Source organism: Xyrauchen texanus, chromosome 28 (genome assembly GCF_025860055.1).
Source record: "Xyrauchen texanus isolate HMW12.3.18 chromosome 28, RBS_HiC_50CHRs, whole genome shotgun sequence".
NCBI classification, from domain to species: Eukaryota; Metazoa; Chordata; class Actinopteri; order Cypriniformes; family Catostomidae; genus Xyrauchen; species Xyrauchen texanus.
In genome coordinates this window covers 20,443,663-20,458,674 of record NC_068303.1, presented here as the reverse complement: position 1 = coordinate 20,458,674, position 15,012 = coordinate 20,443,663, and the positions used below count along the sequence as shown (strand labels likewise).

The window sequence follows — 15,012 nt, the reverse complement described above, 5'->3', positions numbered from 1 at the left end:
TTCAACTTGTTTATAATTTGTGTGAAAAATCTGTAGTTGACATGAAATTTCAAACAGGACAGCTCGTATTATTTCACATGCAAGTTCATAGCATTAAAGAAAATTACAATTGTACTTCTTAAAATTAAGAATATAAAATAAATGTACACATTCACAGGTAGCTATATTTGTGTGTGTGTAGGCGGGTTTGGTTGATTTGAGGACATTTTTGTTACAAACTGGTAATTCCAAGGAAGTTTGCTATAAATGTGGTTTATAAGAACATTTCTAGTGTCTCCATAATTCAAATACAAACAATATGTTTTCAAAAATGTAAAAATTCAGAACATTTTCTGTGAGGGTTAGGTTTAGAAGTAGCGTTAGGTGGATAGAATCTATAGTTCATATAAAAATAATTATGTCTATGGAGATTCCTCATAAGCATAGCCGCACGTGTGTGTGTGTGTGTGTGTGTGTGTGTGTGTGTGTGTGTGTGTGTGTGTGTGTGTGTGTGTGTGTGTGTGTATGTGCGTGTATTTATCACTTTGTGGGGACCAAATGTCCCCATAAGGATAGTAAAACCCGAAATGTTTGACCTTGTGGGGACATTTTGTCGGTCCCCATGAGGAAAACAGCTTATAAATCATACTAAATTATGTTTTTTGAAAATGTAAAAATGCAGAAAGTTTTCTGTGAGGGTTAGGTTTAGGGGTTGTGTTAGGTTTAGGGGATAGAATATAAAGTTTGTACAGTATAAAAACCATTCTGTCTATGGAAAGTCCCCATAAAACATGGAAACACAACATGTGTGTGTGTGTGTGTGTGTGTGTGTGTGTGTGTGTGTGTGTGTCTGTCTGCCTGGCTGTCTTCCCGTCCCGGTTTGCTCAACTTAAGTCTCTTGGAGTTTCATGAGCACAGAAGTATATCAGTGAGTCCACAGTGTGAAGGTAAGATCTTGTGGATTTATGTACTAGTAATCTTTAAATCAACCCACTCTGCTTCCACTCTGACATCCCCTGAACACTTTAAAATTCTCATGATAATCTTTGGCAACTCTAATAACCTGTAAATCTACTTTGCTGGCAAATTACACTTTGATATCAACACCACAGATATCTACATAGAAAACACTAGAAGCACCAGAAGAAGAAAAATAATGTGTTTGGAACTCATTCTAAATTAGTAAATATATTCACCAATTATAGTACCAATATGTACCCATAAATGGCTTGATTACAGGCTGCACTGTTCCCAAGTGGTTGATGCAGATTCATTGCCATACTGAGCCGACACCATTTATCTCGGGTGAGCACACAGCTTGTACGGCAGAGGTGCTTGTGTGAAGCCCACTTTGCTCTCCAAACTGGGCTCCACGCCAGGGGAAGGGCTGAAGTTGAAGTTCTGCAGGAAAATGGTGAGGAAGATGAACAGCTCCATTTGAGCTAGGTACTCGCCTGGACACTGCCTCTTGCCTGTAAAAAGGATCACAAATGAAGGAGCTTTCTGAACATTACAAGCAAAGAACTATGTAAATATACTCTTGATTAGCCTGCAAACTGTGTTGTTGTAAATGCATAGTGATCTAGGTTACTTGACTGAAGTACTCTTTTGAGAGTATGGCATGTTTTAATAGACAGATAGGGTTTTTTTTAAGGAATATCTGTACCTGCTGAGAAAGCAAAGAAGGCATTTTTCCTGCAGAAGTGGCCCTCAGAGTTTAGAAAGTGTCCAGGATTGAAGGTGTCCGGTGTTTCCCATTCATTTTTATCATACAGCACTGATGTCAGATTAGTGATTATCTCTGTCCCCTTAATTCAGCACAGGAAGGAAGAAATATTATTGGGGGTTGTATGTAAGAAGGTTCACAATGTGTTAGCTTAGAAAACTGCTGTGTTCTATTAGAAATGTGTGTTCCATTATATATTTCAGTCTTAGACAATTTTAAAAAAATGTTTTATGTATTTTTAAATGAATCTGCAGGAAAGAGACTCTTAAACTGAATTATCAAGTGGTGTGACACACAAACGTTATAAACTGTCTTCTTTTACCTTTGGTATGAAGTAGCCACTTAGGGTTGTGTCCTTTCTTGCCATTCTAGACATATTGATTGGCACAAGGTTTGCTTTTCTGAGAACCTCATGAATGAAAGCATTAGTGTAATGCATGTTTGCCTTATCTGCCATAGTAGGTAAACGGGACCCAATCACCTGGTCTATCTCTGCCTGGACCTTCTCTAATAAAGAATACAATGTTGGTATTTGTGAGGAACATTGATGTGCACTTCTAAAATAATTCCTACTCCACGTGTTCACTATGGTCAAATAAAAAACAAGGTTACACCGGTTTACTAGTAAGGATTTTTATGTCTCTTTTTACACACTTTTAATATTAAGTACATTCATTGTTGTACCTTGGATGTCAGAGTACTTGATGAGGAAGAGTAGAGCCCATCGGAGAGTGTTGGTTGTTGTTTCAGTTCCCCCTTCAAACAAGTCCACCATACACCACACCAGACTGTCAATACTAAATCCTGCCTCCTTGTCATTCTTCCTCTGAAGCCAAGAATGAAACACAAGGACAAGAATGTTTAGTAATACATTTTAGATCATTCTCAATCATGCAATAGGAATAGTCTTATTTCTGCAAAACTCAATGTTTTTATACCTTCTCTGTTTCTGTAAGGTATGCATCAATATAATCTTTAGGATTATCACTGTCCCAGTCTGGTCTGTGTTGCTCAACCTTTTCTCTCAGGAAGTTTGCCAACTCTTGATAGTTTGAGATTATTGTCTGATGAGGTCCTGGCAACCACCTCATTATACCTGGAAAGGCATTATACAGCTAGAGAAGGATGAAAGCTTTGTTAAAGTATGAGTATTATGTATGCTGGGTTCCTCGGATGCCATGCTGGCAAATCCCTCTGAAGAAATTTTAAGCAACCTTTTACTTCTACGGTTCTACCAACAGTTTTTTGAGCAATTAAATAGGATACTGAAGACTCCCTTCTTCATATTCAGAGTTCATCCAGTGTGGCATCTGGGGAACCACAAATAGTGCCTCAAGTATCTTTTAATTTTTACAGTGTTCAAGTTGTATAGCTGTATTTGCATCAGGTCAAGTATGAAGGTTCTACCTGGTACCACACAGATCCTGAAAGAAACACAGACTCTGCACTCATTTGTAGACGCTTTTGGAAATCAACATCATCATACTCATATCGGTGGCCATACACCAGGTTACCAATAACATTGGCCATTGCATTGTTGATTTTGGCGAGAGGGTCAAATGGGTGGCCTGTGTTGCAAGGTAGAGACAGACCAAATCACGAAAATTATGAGTCAGGGTGGTCTGTATGTATGAAAGGCTCACAGTGTGAAACCAAACATTTAACCTCTCTTAACACATAATTTAAACTCAAACAATCCTGAAAACTAAAAAATTTCTCAGTGTGTTGGGGTCATTGTTATTCTGCATAAAGAATTCTCATCTAAGTTTTCGGGCACTTACCCTGCTCTTCTTTCAAGGCTGTACTTAGGGAGTAGCACTCTCGTTGAATAAGTTCTTCTAGAGTCTTCCTCCCCTCTCCGAAATTTTTCAGATGACTTAAGGAAAACTGCTGTTGCTTTCTCCATGAGTACCCATTGTTAAAGGACATACCTTTCCCAGTCCAAGACAAAGGGGTGACATTTTTTTAGACTAGCTTTCTGCAAATTCCACATGCTTGTCTTTGTAACAACAACAGCTGAAAAAGGCTTATGCAACCTTACCCCGCTTATATGCATATGTGGCTCAAAAAATACCCAGGTGAAATCTCAATGCTTCTTCTTTATAAAACTACTTTTTTAAATCAAGTAAAATTAACTGGAATGATAATGTTATTTATGATTTACTTTATTGAACATTGAATTGAGTTTCACACACATTGAAAATAAAGCAGGGTGACAGTGTAAAAAAGACTGTATAAAAGAAATATGGGCAATTTTTATGTTTGGTGGTAAAATATGAAATGCCTAAACATCACTATCCATACAAAGACATATGTACATATGAACAAGTACAATGGACTAGGATACTTTTTTTTTTTTACATACAAATTAGTAATAAACTTGAAAAAAGACATCCTTATGTTCTCTGTATTGCTGTTTGACACTATATTTTTATGTAGCCATATTTATTGCTCAGAGTAGAGAGGTGTACTGAAAAATAAAACTAAAGTTGCAGTTTCAAACACGCTAAGAAGTGGTTCTAAGGAGTGGAGCCTGCATAGGACAAGCAGCTATAGAAGATGGGTGGACCATAAACATATATGGATCATAGAGGGTTATACATTACATCACATGTATGTAATATGTATGTGACAAATAATAAACCTTGAACCAAAAGGACCAACATAGGAGTGTAGGAGTACTGATGCAAATTCTCTTATAATTAAAAAAAATATTTAACTAACTGCTAAAAAAAGTCAGTTCACATGGTCAAAGACACCTTAATTAAAAGTATAGAGTGGCAGATCAAATCACTTCATGTAACGAATTTAGCCAAACAGTAGACAGGCGTGCACATATGCATTCTTGGGTTAAAATGAGTATCAGCTGTGTTTTAAAATCTAATGTTAGGTACCCTTACTTTAAAATGTGTTTTGTTTTTTCTGGGGGCTAAAAAGTATATTAACCATATGACCAGGGTACCAGAAAAGTATTTAAAATTTGGATTGGACTTTTTGTTACTTAGTAGGACGTTCTTTAGGTAAAACATAAAGGACCTTTCTCAGTTTTGGGTCAGTGTCAAAAAGAATGGCTTGCCTTTGGTGTTATTTCTATGTATAGATTATTTCCACGTATAGATAGGTTTTTCTATTTACAAAATGGTTTGCATTTGACCCTAATGAGCAAGGAGATATATTTCTCAACACGTGGCCTGTTTTGCTTATTTGCGATGAAAAACATTATTGCAATAATCACCTGCAATTTGCACATTTTATACCTTCTATTGTGCAATAGAATGTCATCATGATGATGAGGGATAGATACGTTTGATTCAATATAAACTGTATTTATAATCTGACATCTTTGTTTATTTGCTTTGTTAAAACCATTGATCCACTCAGTATTGTTACTAGGTATAGCATTCTAAATCTCATTTTTAGTAGTTGTTACATACACTTACCTCTGCCTTTATAAAGTGAATCAAATAGAGGTGAAATGGGGCGGTCAATGAAGGTATCCCCCTGAGTGATCAAAACCTCCTTCACCATTTTAAATCCAGAAACGTACACTGTTTTATCACCTCCATTTCTCAGACTGAATATGTTTCCATACTTTTCAATAAACTGAAGAAGAAAAAAATTATTTGCTATATTTAAATCACTCCACAGCAAATGAAATGTGAAAATGTAAATATCTCATAATACTGTTATGATCAACATCATGACTGTTGTAAAAAGATTAGAACATCATGTAACTTGCTATTTTGTGTTCATATTACACATTAGCACCTACAGTCATTGCAAGAAATGTCTTAATGTCTCAATGTCTTAATCTTATTAAAGAGTGCCTCACCTGATCCACAGTTGTATAGTTAACATCAGTGAAGGTATTTCCTAGGAAGGGTAGTGGCTGGGGTCCTGGTGGAAAATTTGCAGGATTTTTATTTCTGATAATATCTATAAGCAGCAGGAGTAAACAAAAACAAAACAAGCATCCTTTTAAATCCAGCCACTCATATAAGGAATATAAAATCATTGCTAAATCTTTAGGCAGCAGGCTCCACTTCTCAAATAAACTGAAAGTCCTACTAACTGACTTAGTTCAACCAGATCTTTGTTGCCTAGGCGTTGCAAGTTTTTTTTTTCTTTATCTCAGAAGAGAATGTTGACCTGAGTCTCAGCAGTAAGGGGGGCATTTGAGCAGTTTTGGAGCTGTTATGTAATTCTGTTATGTAATGATGAATGCTATAGTTTCCAACAAAAACAAACCCCACAAAATCAACCTTTGTGTGAACTCTTTGTGTGATTTTTCCCAGAACAAGCGAGAAATAATGACTTAATTACAAGGTTGAAACTACAAAAGACAGAAGAGATAAACCACATGCACACATGGCACATGAGAATATCTGTGCAGTCTTGAAATTATAGTATTTTGATTTGACAGAGCACTTTTTCCTAATGATTAAGTAGTCTAGAGGGTTGGGCGGATGTAATACGAAACCATTGTTTTGCTCTTTTTCTGATATTCTCTTAAAGAAACAAGCCTAGCTAGTAACCTCTCACAACAGATTATCCTTTTTTTATTTAAGAGCCTTCTACATGTAACTGACCAACCTTTCTTTACAGTGAATGCAGTTATTGCAATGTTCAATTAAATTAATCAGTACGTTACTTCACAAATCTAAACCCTTAAAAGGGTAAATGTAGCTCTTTTGTACCCTGGTCTGAGAGTGATATATATAAAAAATAAATTTAAAAAAAAGTAACAAATAAAAGAACACATACTGAATCTAAAAAATGTAGGTTGTCCCTGGTCATGTGGATTCCGTGAACCAAGTGGTTTATGGTTGAAAGTACCAGGATTCCCATGGGTCAGGGGCCCCAATTTGTTACATAATAGCTGTTGCTCTGGTTTGAGTTGCACTGTGAAAACACTCGACAGTGAAACATTCCTTTACTTGGTTATTGATAGCATTTCCTGACTGTTTTTCTTCTTCTTTGGCTTAAACTTACTGTTTAGTTCTCTTTTGGCTTTTGTTTATTTCTATTTATTAACTAATATTAGGTATTGTGATTTTTATGTTTTGATTTTCATTGACAATTGCCCGGTATTTGTCTTTAAATGGTTTTGTTGTCTATCCTATCTGTTTTGTATGTTCTGGATGAAACAGAGTGATGTTATTTGCTTACACAAAAAAATGTAATATTGAAAGGAAACTTCAATGTATGAATCAATAATAGGTTTACATTTGAAAGTAGTAATTGCTGTACAGACACACACCTTAACCCTTGTGTGTCAATAAAATCTCTGCATCAAATGCCATAAAAATGTTATACATTAATATTATTTTCCACTTTCACTGACTCAGATTTTTAACCAATATCAGTCCTGATCATAACTACCAAATATTCATTTATGTTCAGGATTTTAACCCTTTAAATGGCAGTTTGTTTACATAATGCCACTTTTGTTTTTTACACACACACACATACACACACGCACACACACACACACACACACACAAATTTCTCAATTCACAAATACAAAACACACCCACACATCCACACCAACACACCCACACAATTAGTTGCATTATTAATTAAATTGGCCTGAAGTGCTCTATAATACAGCAAGCAGAAAATAGGAAAAAATTATGTTTTTGCTCCATAGGCCAAACATGAGAAAAATGGCGCCATTTGGTGGAAAATATTAAACACTTAAATTTTGAAGCTAGGGCTCCTGATTGAATGCATAATATAATAGAATTCATGATTTTATTCTTTAATAGCACTGGGAAATATTGCAATTTTAATGGGTTTCAATGGGGACATTTATGTCCTGGAGGTCCTGAGTGTAACTATTTTGTGTACACAGTGTATAATAGATGTATTTTAGGAACTGAGGTTGAAATATCAAAATTCCCCCAAATATACACACCTTTGGCAAAATGTATGCCGTTGGAATTAACATAGCCAAAATTATAGAAAAAAAAACTAAAATGAAAAAGACAAAAATGTCCAGAAGGTCACACATGGGTTAAAATCTAGGCTGTAAAAATGTTATTTAACATTTTCACGGTTCTACAGAAATATACAGTTTACTGACATTTTGTGACAACATGCTCTAATAATAGAGACCAATTAACACAAAATAATTCATGAAACAGCAAAAATGTAGGCCTATAAGGTAACAAAAATGTCAAAGCATTGTTTTGGCCAACAAATATTGTTATTAATACATATAAAACATTAAAACCTGACTTGAACTGACTTCCCCGACCAGATATTTATGAAAATACCACTTCCTAAGAACACTGTTCACACTTTCAATTAAAATCAACCTGCATAACATATACTCTTGACTGAATGTTTGCCAGTGTGGTTTTATTGTGTTCACCTGTTCACCCTACAGCTAAAGCACATAACTGGCTTTGGATAAAAGCATCTGATAAATGTAAATATAATATTGGAATTTTCTTTTGGAGGATAGAATTCACAAAAATATTTTCATTTAGGACAGATTTGATCTAGGTATTGAAAACTATAATACTAAATCACTGCCAGAGAAAAGGATTTGTGAATCTTTTGAGTCAAAAACTTAATGATAAAATATAACATAATAAAACTTATATATAAAAATATAACTAAAAACATGCTTTGTTTCAGATTTGACTAACTTTCTTTAAAAAAAACTTTTCCAACAAATTCTTTGTTTTTTTTCTTGCCATGCATGCTATAATTGCAATGTTATAATGAGTATGCTCTGTTAATTTTCTGAAAGTCATAATGCAATATAAAAAAGTGTAATATTTGATCCATATATTCCTTTTCAGCAATGCCTTCTTGCAGTCACACTCTGTAAATAAGAATATTGCACACATAAACTTTTCATGTGTAAAACATAAAACATCAAAGCAAAACTCTCTTTATTTTATACTATTAATGAACAGGCTTAGTTGTTAATGTATACTCAAAAAACACACTTCACCTTATAACACAAACTCTAGCGTTGGGACAAACAAATGCGATACGGAGCAGGAGCATATGTAAACCATATCTCGCCATCCAAACTTGGTTCCTCTCCTGGACATTTAGAGAGAGAGAACTGCTGCAGCAGGGAGGTGAAGAACAGGAAGAGCTCCACGCGAGCCAGCTGCTCTCCCAAACACGCTCTCTTACCTATAAGAAGATATAACCAGAAAAAAAGTTAATCATTAGAACATGGCATGGACAAGCAACAATATAACTACTCAAATAAATAAATATGATGATGAAGAATTACATACATAATAATGAAGCAAATGACATTAAGTTAGTCTTGTGAAGTTTAAACTTCATTACTGTGCACTATTGTTTGTTTATATTTAATACCAGTAAATAAATTCTTACTTAATGAGTTTATCTGATTATGTCATGGTTAAATAAAGCATTTCACATATTCAGATATTATATCAGGTTACATGGTTTCAAATCATTACCAGCTGAAAATGGTAGGAAGGCATCTCTTTTCCGAAACTGGCCATGTTCATCCAGGAAATGTTTTGGGTTAAAGGTGTTTGGTGTTTCCCATTCTTCTGGATCATGCAGGACTGAAGACAGGTTTGTTGTAACAGAGGTGCCCTAATGAAGAGAGAAGGAAAAAACAATGCTTTTGTTTAAAAACTGAACATCTTTTGAATTTTATACTAGCAGATCACTGTACTGTATGATATCCATCAACAAATACTATACAAGACGACTCTTAGAATAGAGTAGAATACCTTAGGAATGAAGTATCCCCCTAGTGTGGTGTCTTTAGCAGCTCGTTTAGGGAATCCCAGTGGCACTGCATTGCCAAATCTTTGAATCTCGTGGATAACAGCATGAGTGTACGGCATGTTATCTTTGTCAGCAAAGCAAGGTTGACGTGACTGTCCAATAACCCTGTCTATCTCTTCCTGGACCTTTTCTAAATAAATGGAAAAAACAACACATATCAGTAGTTTGTCATACTTGATTTAAACAATTAATTGGTTTTAAAGTGGGGAAGTTGATAACTATAATGATAACTTATTGCCTCCACACTCACCCTGTATTTCAGGAAACTTTATCATATAAAGCAGACCCCAGCGTAATGTTGTTGTAGCAGTCTCTGTCCCAGCCTCAACCAGGTCTAGGCAAGCCACGACTAAACTTTCTATATTAAAGCCAGCCTCAGGGTCACTCTCTTTCTGTGAAAATGGAAATCAATAAATCAAATCAAATCAAATCACTTTATTGTCACACTACCATGTACACAAGTGCAACAGTAGGTGAAATTCTTGTGTGGAGTTCCGAGCAACATAGCAGTCATGACAGTGACGAGACATATACCAATTACAATAAACAACATACTTGCACAACACAATTTACATATCAAATTTACATATCAATACCATATAGAATTACAGTTAATCAAGTCTGCCACAAATAATGCCACAAAGTTCTAAAAAACAATGTACAATTCTGTCTGATGACTGTTGGTATGTCCAACTGATATCTCCGATGGCACCATGGAGCAAATGACACGGCAGTCAAGTATTTCAAAAGTGTGATGAAAGAAACTTTAAGTACCTTTTCCATCTCTGACAGGTAGTTGTCTATGTAGTCACGAGGGTTAGAGGGATCCCAGTCTTCTCTGTGTTTTCTGATCTCTCCTCTCAGGAAGTCTGTGATCTTTTTATAGTTGGCAAACATTGTTTGGTGGGGGCCAGGTAAGTATTCAAAGAGGCTGGGCCACACATTGTACAGCTGTTTAAATTAACACAGTTGTTGGTGATGCAAAGTACAAAGACATTTAAAAACTATACAGTATTGTCTACAGTTCCTGTTCAGAACAAATTGATGCAATAACTGTCAATACACGTGAGGAAAAAAAATGTCTCAAATGCTTTTTGAGGATGCCATCATGAGTCAGTACCTGTACTCGAGGAGAGCCCGCTAATTTAACGCATTCAATGTCAAGACGCAGAATGTTTTGGTAATATTCATCATGATAGTCAAAGCGTTGTCCGAGTGTCAAGCATGCGATGATGTTTGAGACAGCACTATTTAAGGTCACCAGAGGATTGAAAGGTCCTGTTTGAGAGAAAACATGGATGTGTATTTAATCAGAAAAAACTTTTTACCACCAATTTCCCCCAGTTTAATTTTTCCAACTGTCTTGTTAACAAACAAGTTTCCCACAACAATTAACACTGATGTTCTTCACAGAGTATGAAGTTATAAAAAAAAAGGTACAAATTGTAATATATGGAGTCACTCTGCAACTCTTATATCAGATTCAAATTACATAGGAAGAATACGGAAGGAGCAAAAAAAGGTCATATGCAAAGTTCATACCCTTTTCTGCTTTGAAGGCATCACAAAGGTAGACACACTCTTGTTGAATACTGAGCTCAAGGCTTTTCTTCCCCACTCCAAAGGCCCGCAAATGGGAAACTGTAAACTTCCTATGCATGCGCCACAGGTATCCGTTGCTTAGTGCGACACCTTCATAATATTACACAGAAAGAAAAAAAATTCAATAACTAAAAAGATTCTTTTTTTTTTAAATCATTGTCTTTAACAAATCACCAGCTCCTGAATAAAATTTAGATTTAAATGTGTAGACATAAAGGTCAATAAAAGTAATAAATTATAGTCAGTGTACTTACCAATTCCCTTAAAAGTTTTATGAAACATGGGGATTTGTGGACGGTCGACAAAGTTGTCAATCTGGCCAATCAGGGCCTCCTTTACCGTTTTATATCCAGACACGATTACAGCTTTCTCACTACCCACTCTTAAGCTGAATACATTCCCGTAAACTTCAGTCAACTAAAATTCAAATATAATATACTAAATATAACATATATACCTTGCATACTGTATATTGGACCATAAATGTGTTTAAACATTCAACTTGATAACATCCATAAGCAACATTAACGGCTAAAGCATTTTTATAAATAAACTTGGCAATAAATTACATCAGTCCTTTCTCTAAAAAAAAAAAAAAGGATGTAAATTGGGAGACATGCAAATAAGCAAATTATGACTTTTGCTCCCACCTTATCCATGGTTTTGAAATCCATTTCAGTGAAGATAGTTCCCAAAAATGGTACAGGCCACGGTCCTGGTGGAAACTTGTGTGGATTCTTGTTTTTGATGATGTCCACGAGAATCATTAAAATTAAAATTAAAATGATCAAGCTTCTAAAATCAAGGCTGTCATATATGATGTTTAGAATCATGGTGTTGAAGGAGATGGCAGTTTCCCTTTGCCTGAGTGTGTGGACAACAGAGTAATTGAGCTCTGCAGCCTGAAAATGTATGCAGTGTATGTGATTTTGTCCAGTACTGATAAATGTAGACCTTGGAGGGGAGGAGTGGAGGGGCATTACATAAGTCACATTAAATTCCAGGAACTGGGGAGAAAGAGACCACTATGAACTGCAATTTGTATAAAATTTTTTTACTAACAATCCTTTGGACACATTTATCAAGATAAGCACATGGGATAATGTGAACACACATGGACAACATCATACTCCTGTCTAAAATCTCTCCATATGCACTTGAAGTCTTCTAAACTTTGTATTAATCGAATGTTCAGTTTAACATTAATTCTGAACTGTAAACATGAATAGTAAAACATTTTCACTTTCTTCAGCTTTAATTGCACATGCACATAATAACAATTGCCTATCCTTTCTCTTCCCCACATGGATTTAAAATCTGGACAAATCCTTAAAAAGTAGAATTGTTATTTCATATTAAAGTTCAAGGGTGCCTCTGATAAATTATTAACTAATAATCACATGCATGTGTGGTGGTGGGGCAGTATACTTTGTAATTATTAGTATAGGAATAGAATGTATAGTCGTGTCATGTGTACTAAGATTTCAGAATCAGAATGAGTTTTTGCAAAGTATACTTCCACATACAAGGAATTGTTCTTGGTGACAGAAGCTGAATAACAACAAGACTCTTTCTTTAAAAAAAAGAAAAAAGAAAATCACACCGAGGCAGCGTTTGTGGATGGCTCTTGTACTAATTGCGAGAACTTGACCATGGCATCGTTGGGGTCGCGGCTTTCTTTTCACAAGGGAAACGCCACTCCAGCATTGCTCCTTCTTCCCACAGGATTGAGGATGACCGGCTGGCGATGGAGGCGATTTGGAGGGTTCAGCGGGCACAGTTTCGCCGGGTAAATCCCTACAAACCACCCGCCCCCAGCACGCTCGATTGCTTCCGTGCGGGCTCGACGTGAGACCGGCTCACCTCGAGGCCAGTCTAATGTCTCCGATGGCACCATGGAGCAGGATGATGATGTCGCTGCTGCATCGGAGAGCATCGCGGCATCTGACGTGGAGGACTCAGCTGGGCTGCCGTCTTCGGGTTTGCCTGCCCAGTTCGAGGCTGATGCCCAGATGTCTAATATGCTTGCTCGGGCCACTGTGAGCGTGGTGCTGGACTGGAACCCTCTGTCCTCCCCTCAACCCTCACGACTAGACGATTGGTTCCTCGGGTTAGGGCGCCGCTCGAAGCCAAAAGATCTGCACGTGGGTAGTCCTGATGTGCCGCAGGAACTGCGCACAGCTACCGACCTAACCCTCAGACTCCCCAAGGACCTGGAAGGCTCCCAAGCGTTCTTGAGACAGACCACCCAGGGGACGAGACATTTGCACAGGAGCTGGTAGCCAGACCACACATTCTCCCGGTGGAGGGCCGGAAGGAGAATCCTTGGTTTCCGTTTTTTCATTTGCTGCACCCCCTTCGGACTGCGGTACCTACTTTTTCAAGAAAAGAGCGATATCCTCATCCCCTGGGTCACCTAGCCGGTGCCCGCAAACGCAGTTCACAAAACCTTACAGGCAAAGTGGCACTCTGGACATAGAAGCGTCACCTCCACGTCCACGTCTGTACATGGTTCAAAACCCCGGCCAGCCAGTTCTGACGAGTCCAGAGGATGCCTCACTAGGACCTCCTCCTCAGTCACTAACCCGCCCCCTACGGGTATGCGGAGGAAGGTAAGTGCCTTGAGTTTTTTCTCAGCATACATGCCTCAAGACGCAACTGTCTGGCTGGCCAGGACCATCCGACTCAGCTACACTATTCAGTTTGCCAGGCATGCGCCCCGTTTTAGCGTCATCCCCCCCACTTCGGTGCACGGCGAAAAAGCCAGTACCCTGCTTGTGGAAATCGCTACCCTTTTGCAAAAGGACGCGATAGAGCCTGTCCATCCAGCCGAGATGGAGAAGGGTTTCTACAGCCCTTACTTCATCGTACCCAAAAAAGGAGGTGGGTTGAGACCAATCTTGGACCTGCAAGTTTTCATCCGGGCTCTGCACAAACTCCCGTTCAAGATGCTCATGCAAAAACACATTCTATCATGCCTCCAGCATCAAGATTGGTTCGCAGCGGTAGACCTGAAGGACGCATACTTTCACGTCTCAATTTTTCCCCAACACCAACCCTTTCTTCAGTTCCCATTCAAGGGTCGAGCGTACCAGTACAAGGTCCTCCCCTTTGGCCTGTCCCTGTCCCCTCGTATCTTCACGAAGGTCGCAGAGGCCGCCCTTGCCCCGCTAAGGGAAGTGGGCATCTACATACTCAACTACCTCAATGACTGGCTGATCTTAGCTCACTCTCGAGAGGCACTATGCGCCCACAGGGACCAAGTGCTCAGGCACCTCTCTCCCCGGTTCAGAGCATCTCTTTTCTCGGCATGGAGTCAGTCTCAATGATAGCGCGCCTCACAAACGAGTGTGCGCAGTCAGTGCTGAACTGCCTCTCGTCATTCAAAATAGGCACTACGGCCCCTCCATAACAATACTAGAGGCTCCTGGGGCAAATGGCATCCTCAGCCGAGGCCGCCCCTAGGGTTGATGCATATGAGACCGCTCCAGCACTGGCTTCAGACTCGAGTCGCGAGATGGGCATGGCACCGCGGCACGTATCGTGTGATCTTCACCCCCCTCTGCCATCAGTTATTCAACCCCTGGACAGACCTCTCTTTTCTGCAGACAGGAGTCCCCCTGCAGCAGGTGTCCAGGTGCATCGTGGTCACCACAGATGCCTCCAAACAGGGTTGGGGCACCGTGTGCAACAGGCATGCTGCTGCCGGTTCCTGGTCAGGCCCGTGGCTACGTTGGCACATCAAATGCCTAGAGTTGCTGGCTGTATTTCTTGCCCTGCGGAGGTTTCTCCTTCTGATCCAAGGCAAGCATGTCTTGATCCGTTCAGACAGCACCGTCACGGTAGCGTACATAAATCACCTAGGCGACGTGAACTCTCATCTTATGTCACAAATCGCCAGCCATCTC

The 15,012-nt window shown here is 38.4% G+C and overlaps 2 protein-coding genes across 2 annotated transcripts; both read right to left on the bottom strand.

Moving 5' to 3' along the window:
* Positions 1-36: 36 nt before the first annotated feature.
* On the bottom strand, positions 37-5,877 carry LOC127622005 (cytochrome P450 2J2). The gene is made up of 9 exons (XM_052095860.1): positions 5,538-5,877; positions 5,146-5,308; positions 3,487-3,636; positions 3,113-3,273; positions 2,644-2,820; positions 2,390-2,531; positions 2,028-2,212; positions 1,646-1,787; positions 37-1,451 (listed from the first exon to the last, which is right to left on the bottom strand). Exons 1-9 carry the CDS (start codon positions 5,718-5,720, stop codon positions 1,276-1,278), a joined length of 1,479 nt encoding a protein of 492 aa, XP_051951820.1. The 5' UTR covers positions 5,721-5,877; the 3' UTR covers positions 37-1,275.
* Positions 5,878-7,432: 1,555 nt separating this feature from the next.
* On the bottom strand, positions 7,433-12,031 carry LOC127622004 (cytochrome P450 2J2-like). The gene is made up of 10 exons (XM_052095858.1): positions 11,755-12,031; positions 11,359-11,521; positions 11,045-11,194; positions 10,623-10,780; positions 10,277-10,453; positions 9,753-9,894; positions 9,445-9,632; positions 9,163-9,304; positions 8,673-8,863; positions 7,433-8,540 (listed from the first exon to the last, which is right to left on the bottom strand). Exons 1-9 carry the CDS (start codon positions 11,935-11,937, stop codon positions 8,688-8,690), a joined length of 1,479 nt encoding a protein of 492 aa, XP_051951818.1. The 5' UTR covers positions 11,938-12,031; the 3' UTR covers positions 7,433-8,540; positions 8,673-8,687.
* Between the last annotated feature and the right edge of the window lie 2,981 nt (positions 12,032-15,012).

Bases quoted from the DNA above. Each gene is read 5' to 3' on its own strand.
- LOC127622005 (XM_052095860.1), bottom strand. From the start codon at position 5,720: ATGATTTTATATTCCTTATATGAGTGGCTGGATTTAAAAGGATGCTTG. The intron at 3,274-3,486 runs GTAAGTGCCCGA...CTTGCAACACAG, and splicing joins AGCCTTGAAAGAAGAGCAGG to GCCACCCATTTGACCCTCTC. The intron at 1,452-1,645 runs GTACAGATATTC...TCCTTTTTACAG, and splicing joins CTTCTTTGCTTTCTCAGCAG to GCAAGAGGCAGTGTCCAGGC.
- LOC127622004 (XM_052095858.1), bottom strand. From the start codon at position 11,937: ATGATTCTAAACATCATATATGACAGCCTTGATTTTAGAAGCTTGATC. The intron at 10,454-10,622 runs GTACTGACTCAT...TAATTTAAACAG, and splicing joins CGGGCTCTCCTCGAGTACAG to CTGTACAATGTGTGGCCCAG. The intron at 9,633-9,752 runs GTGAGTGTGGAG...CCATTTATTTAG, and splicing joins AAAGTTTCCTGAAATACAGG to AAAAGGTCCAGGAAGAGATA.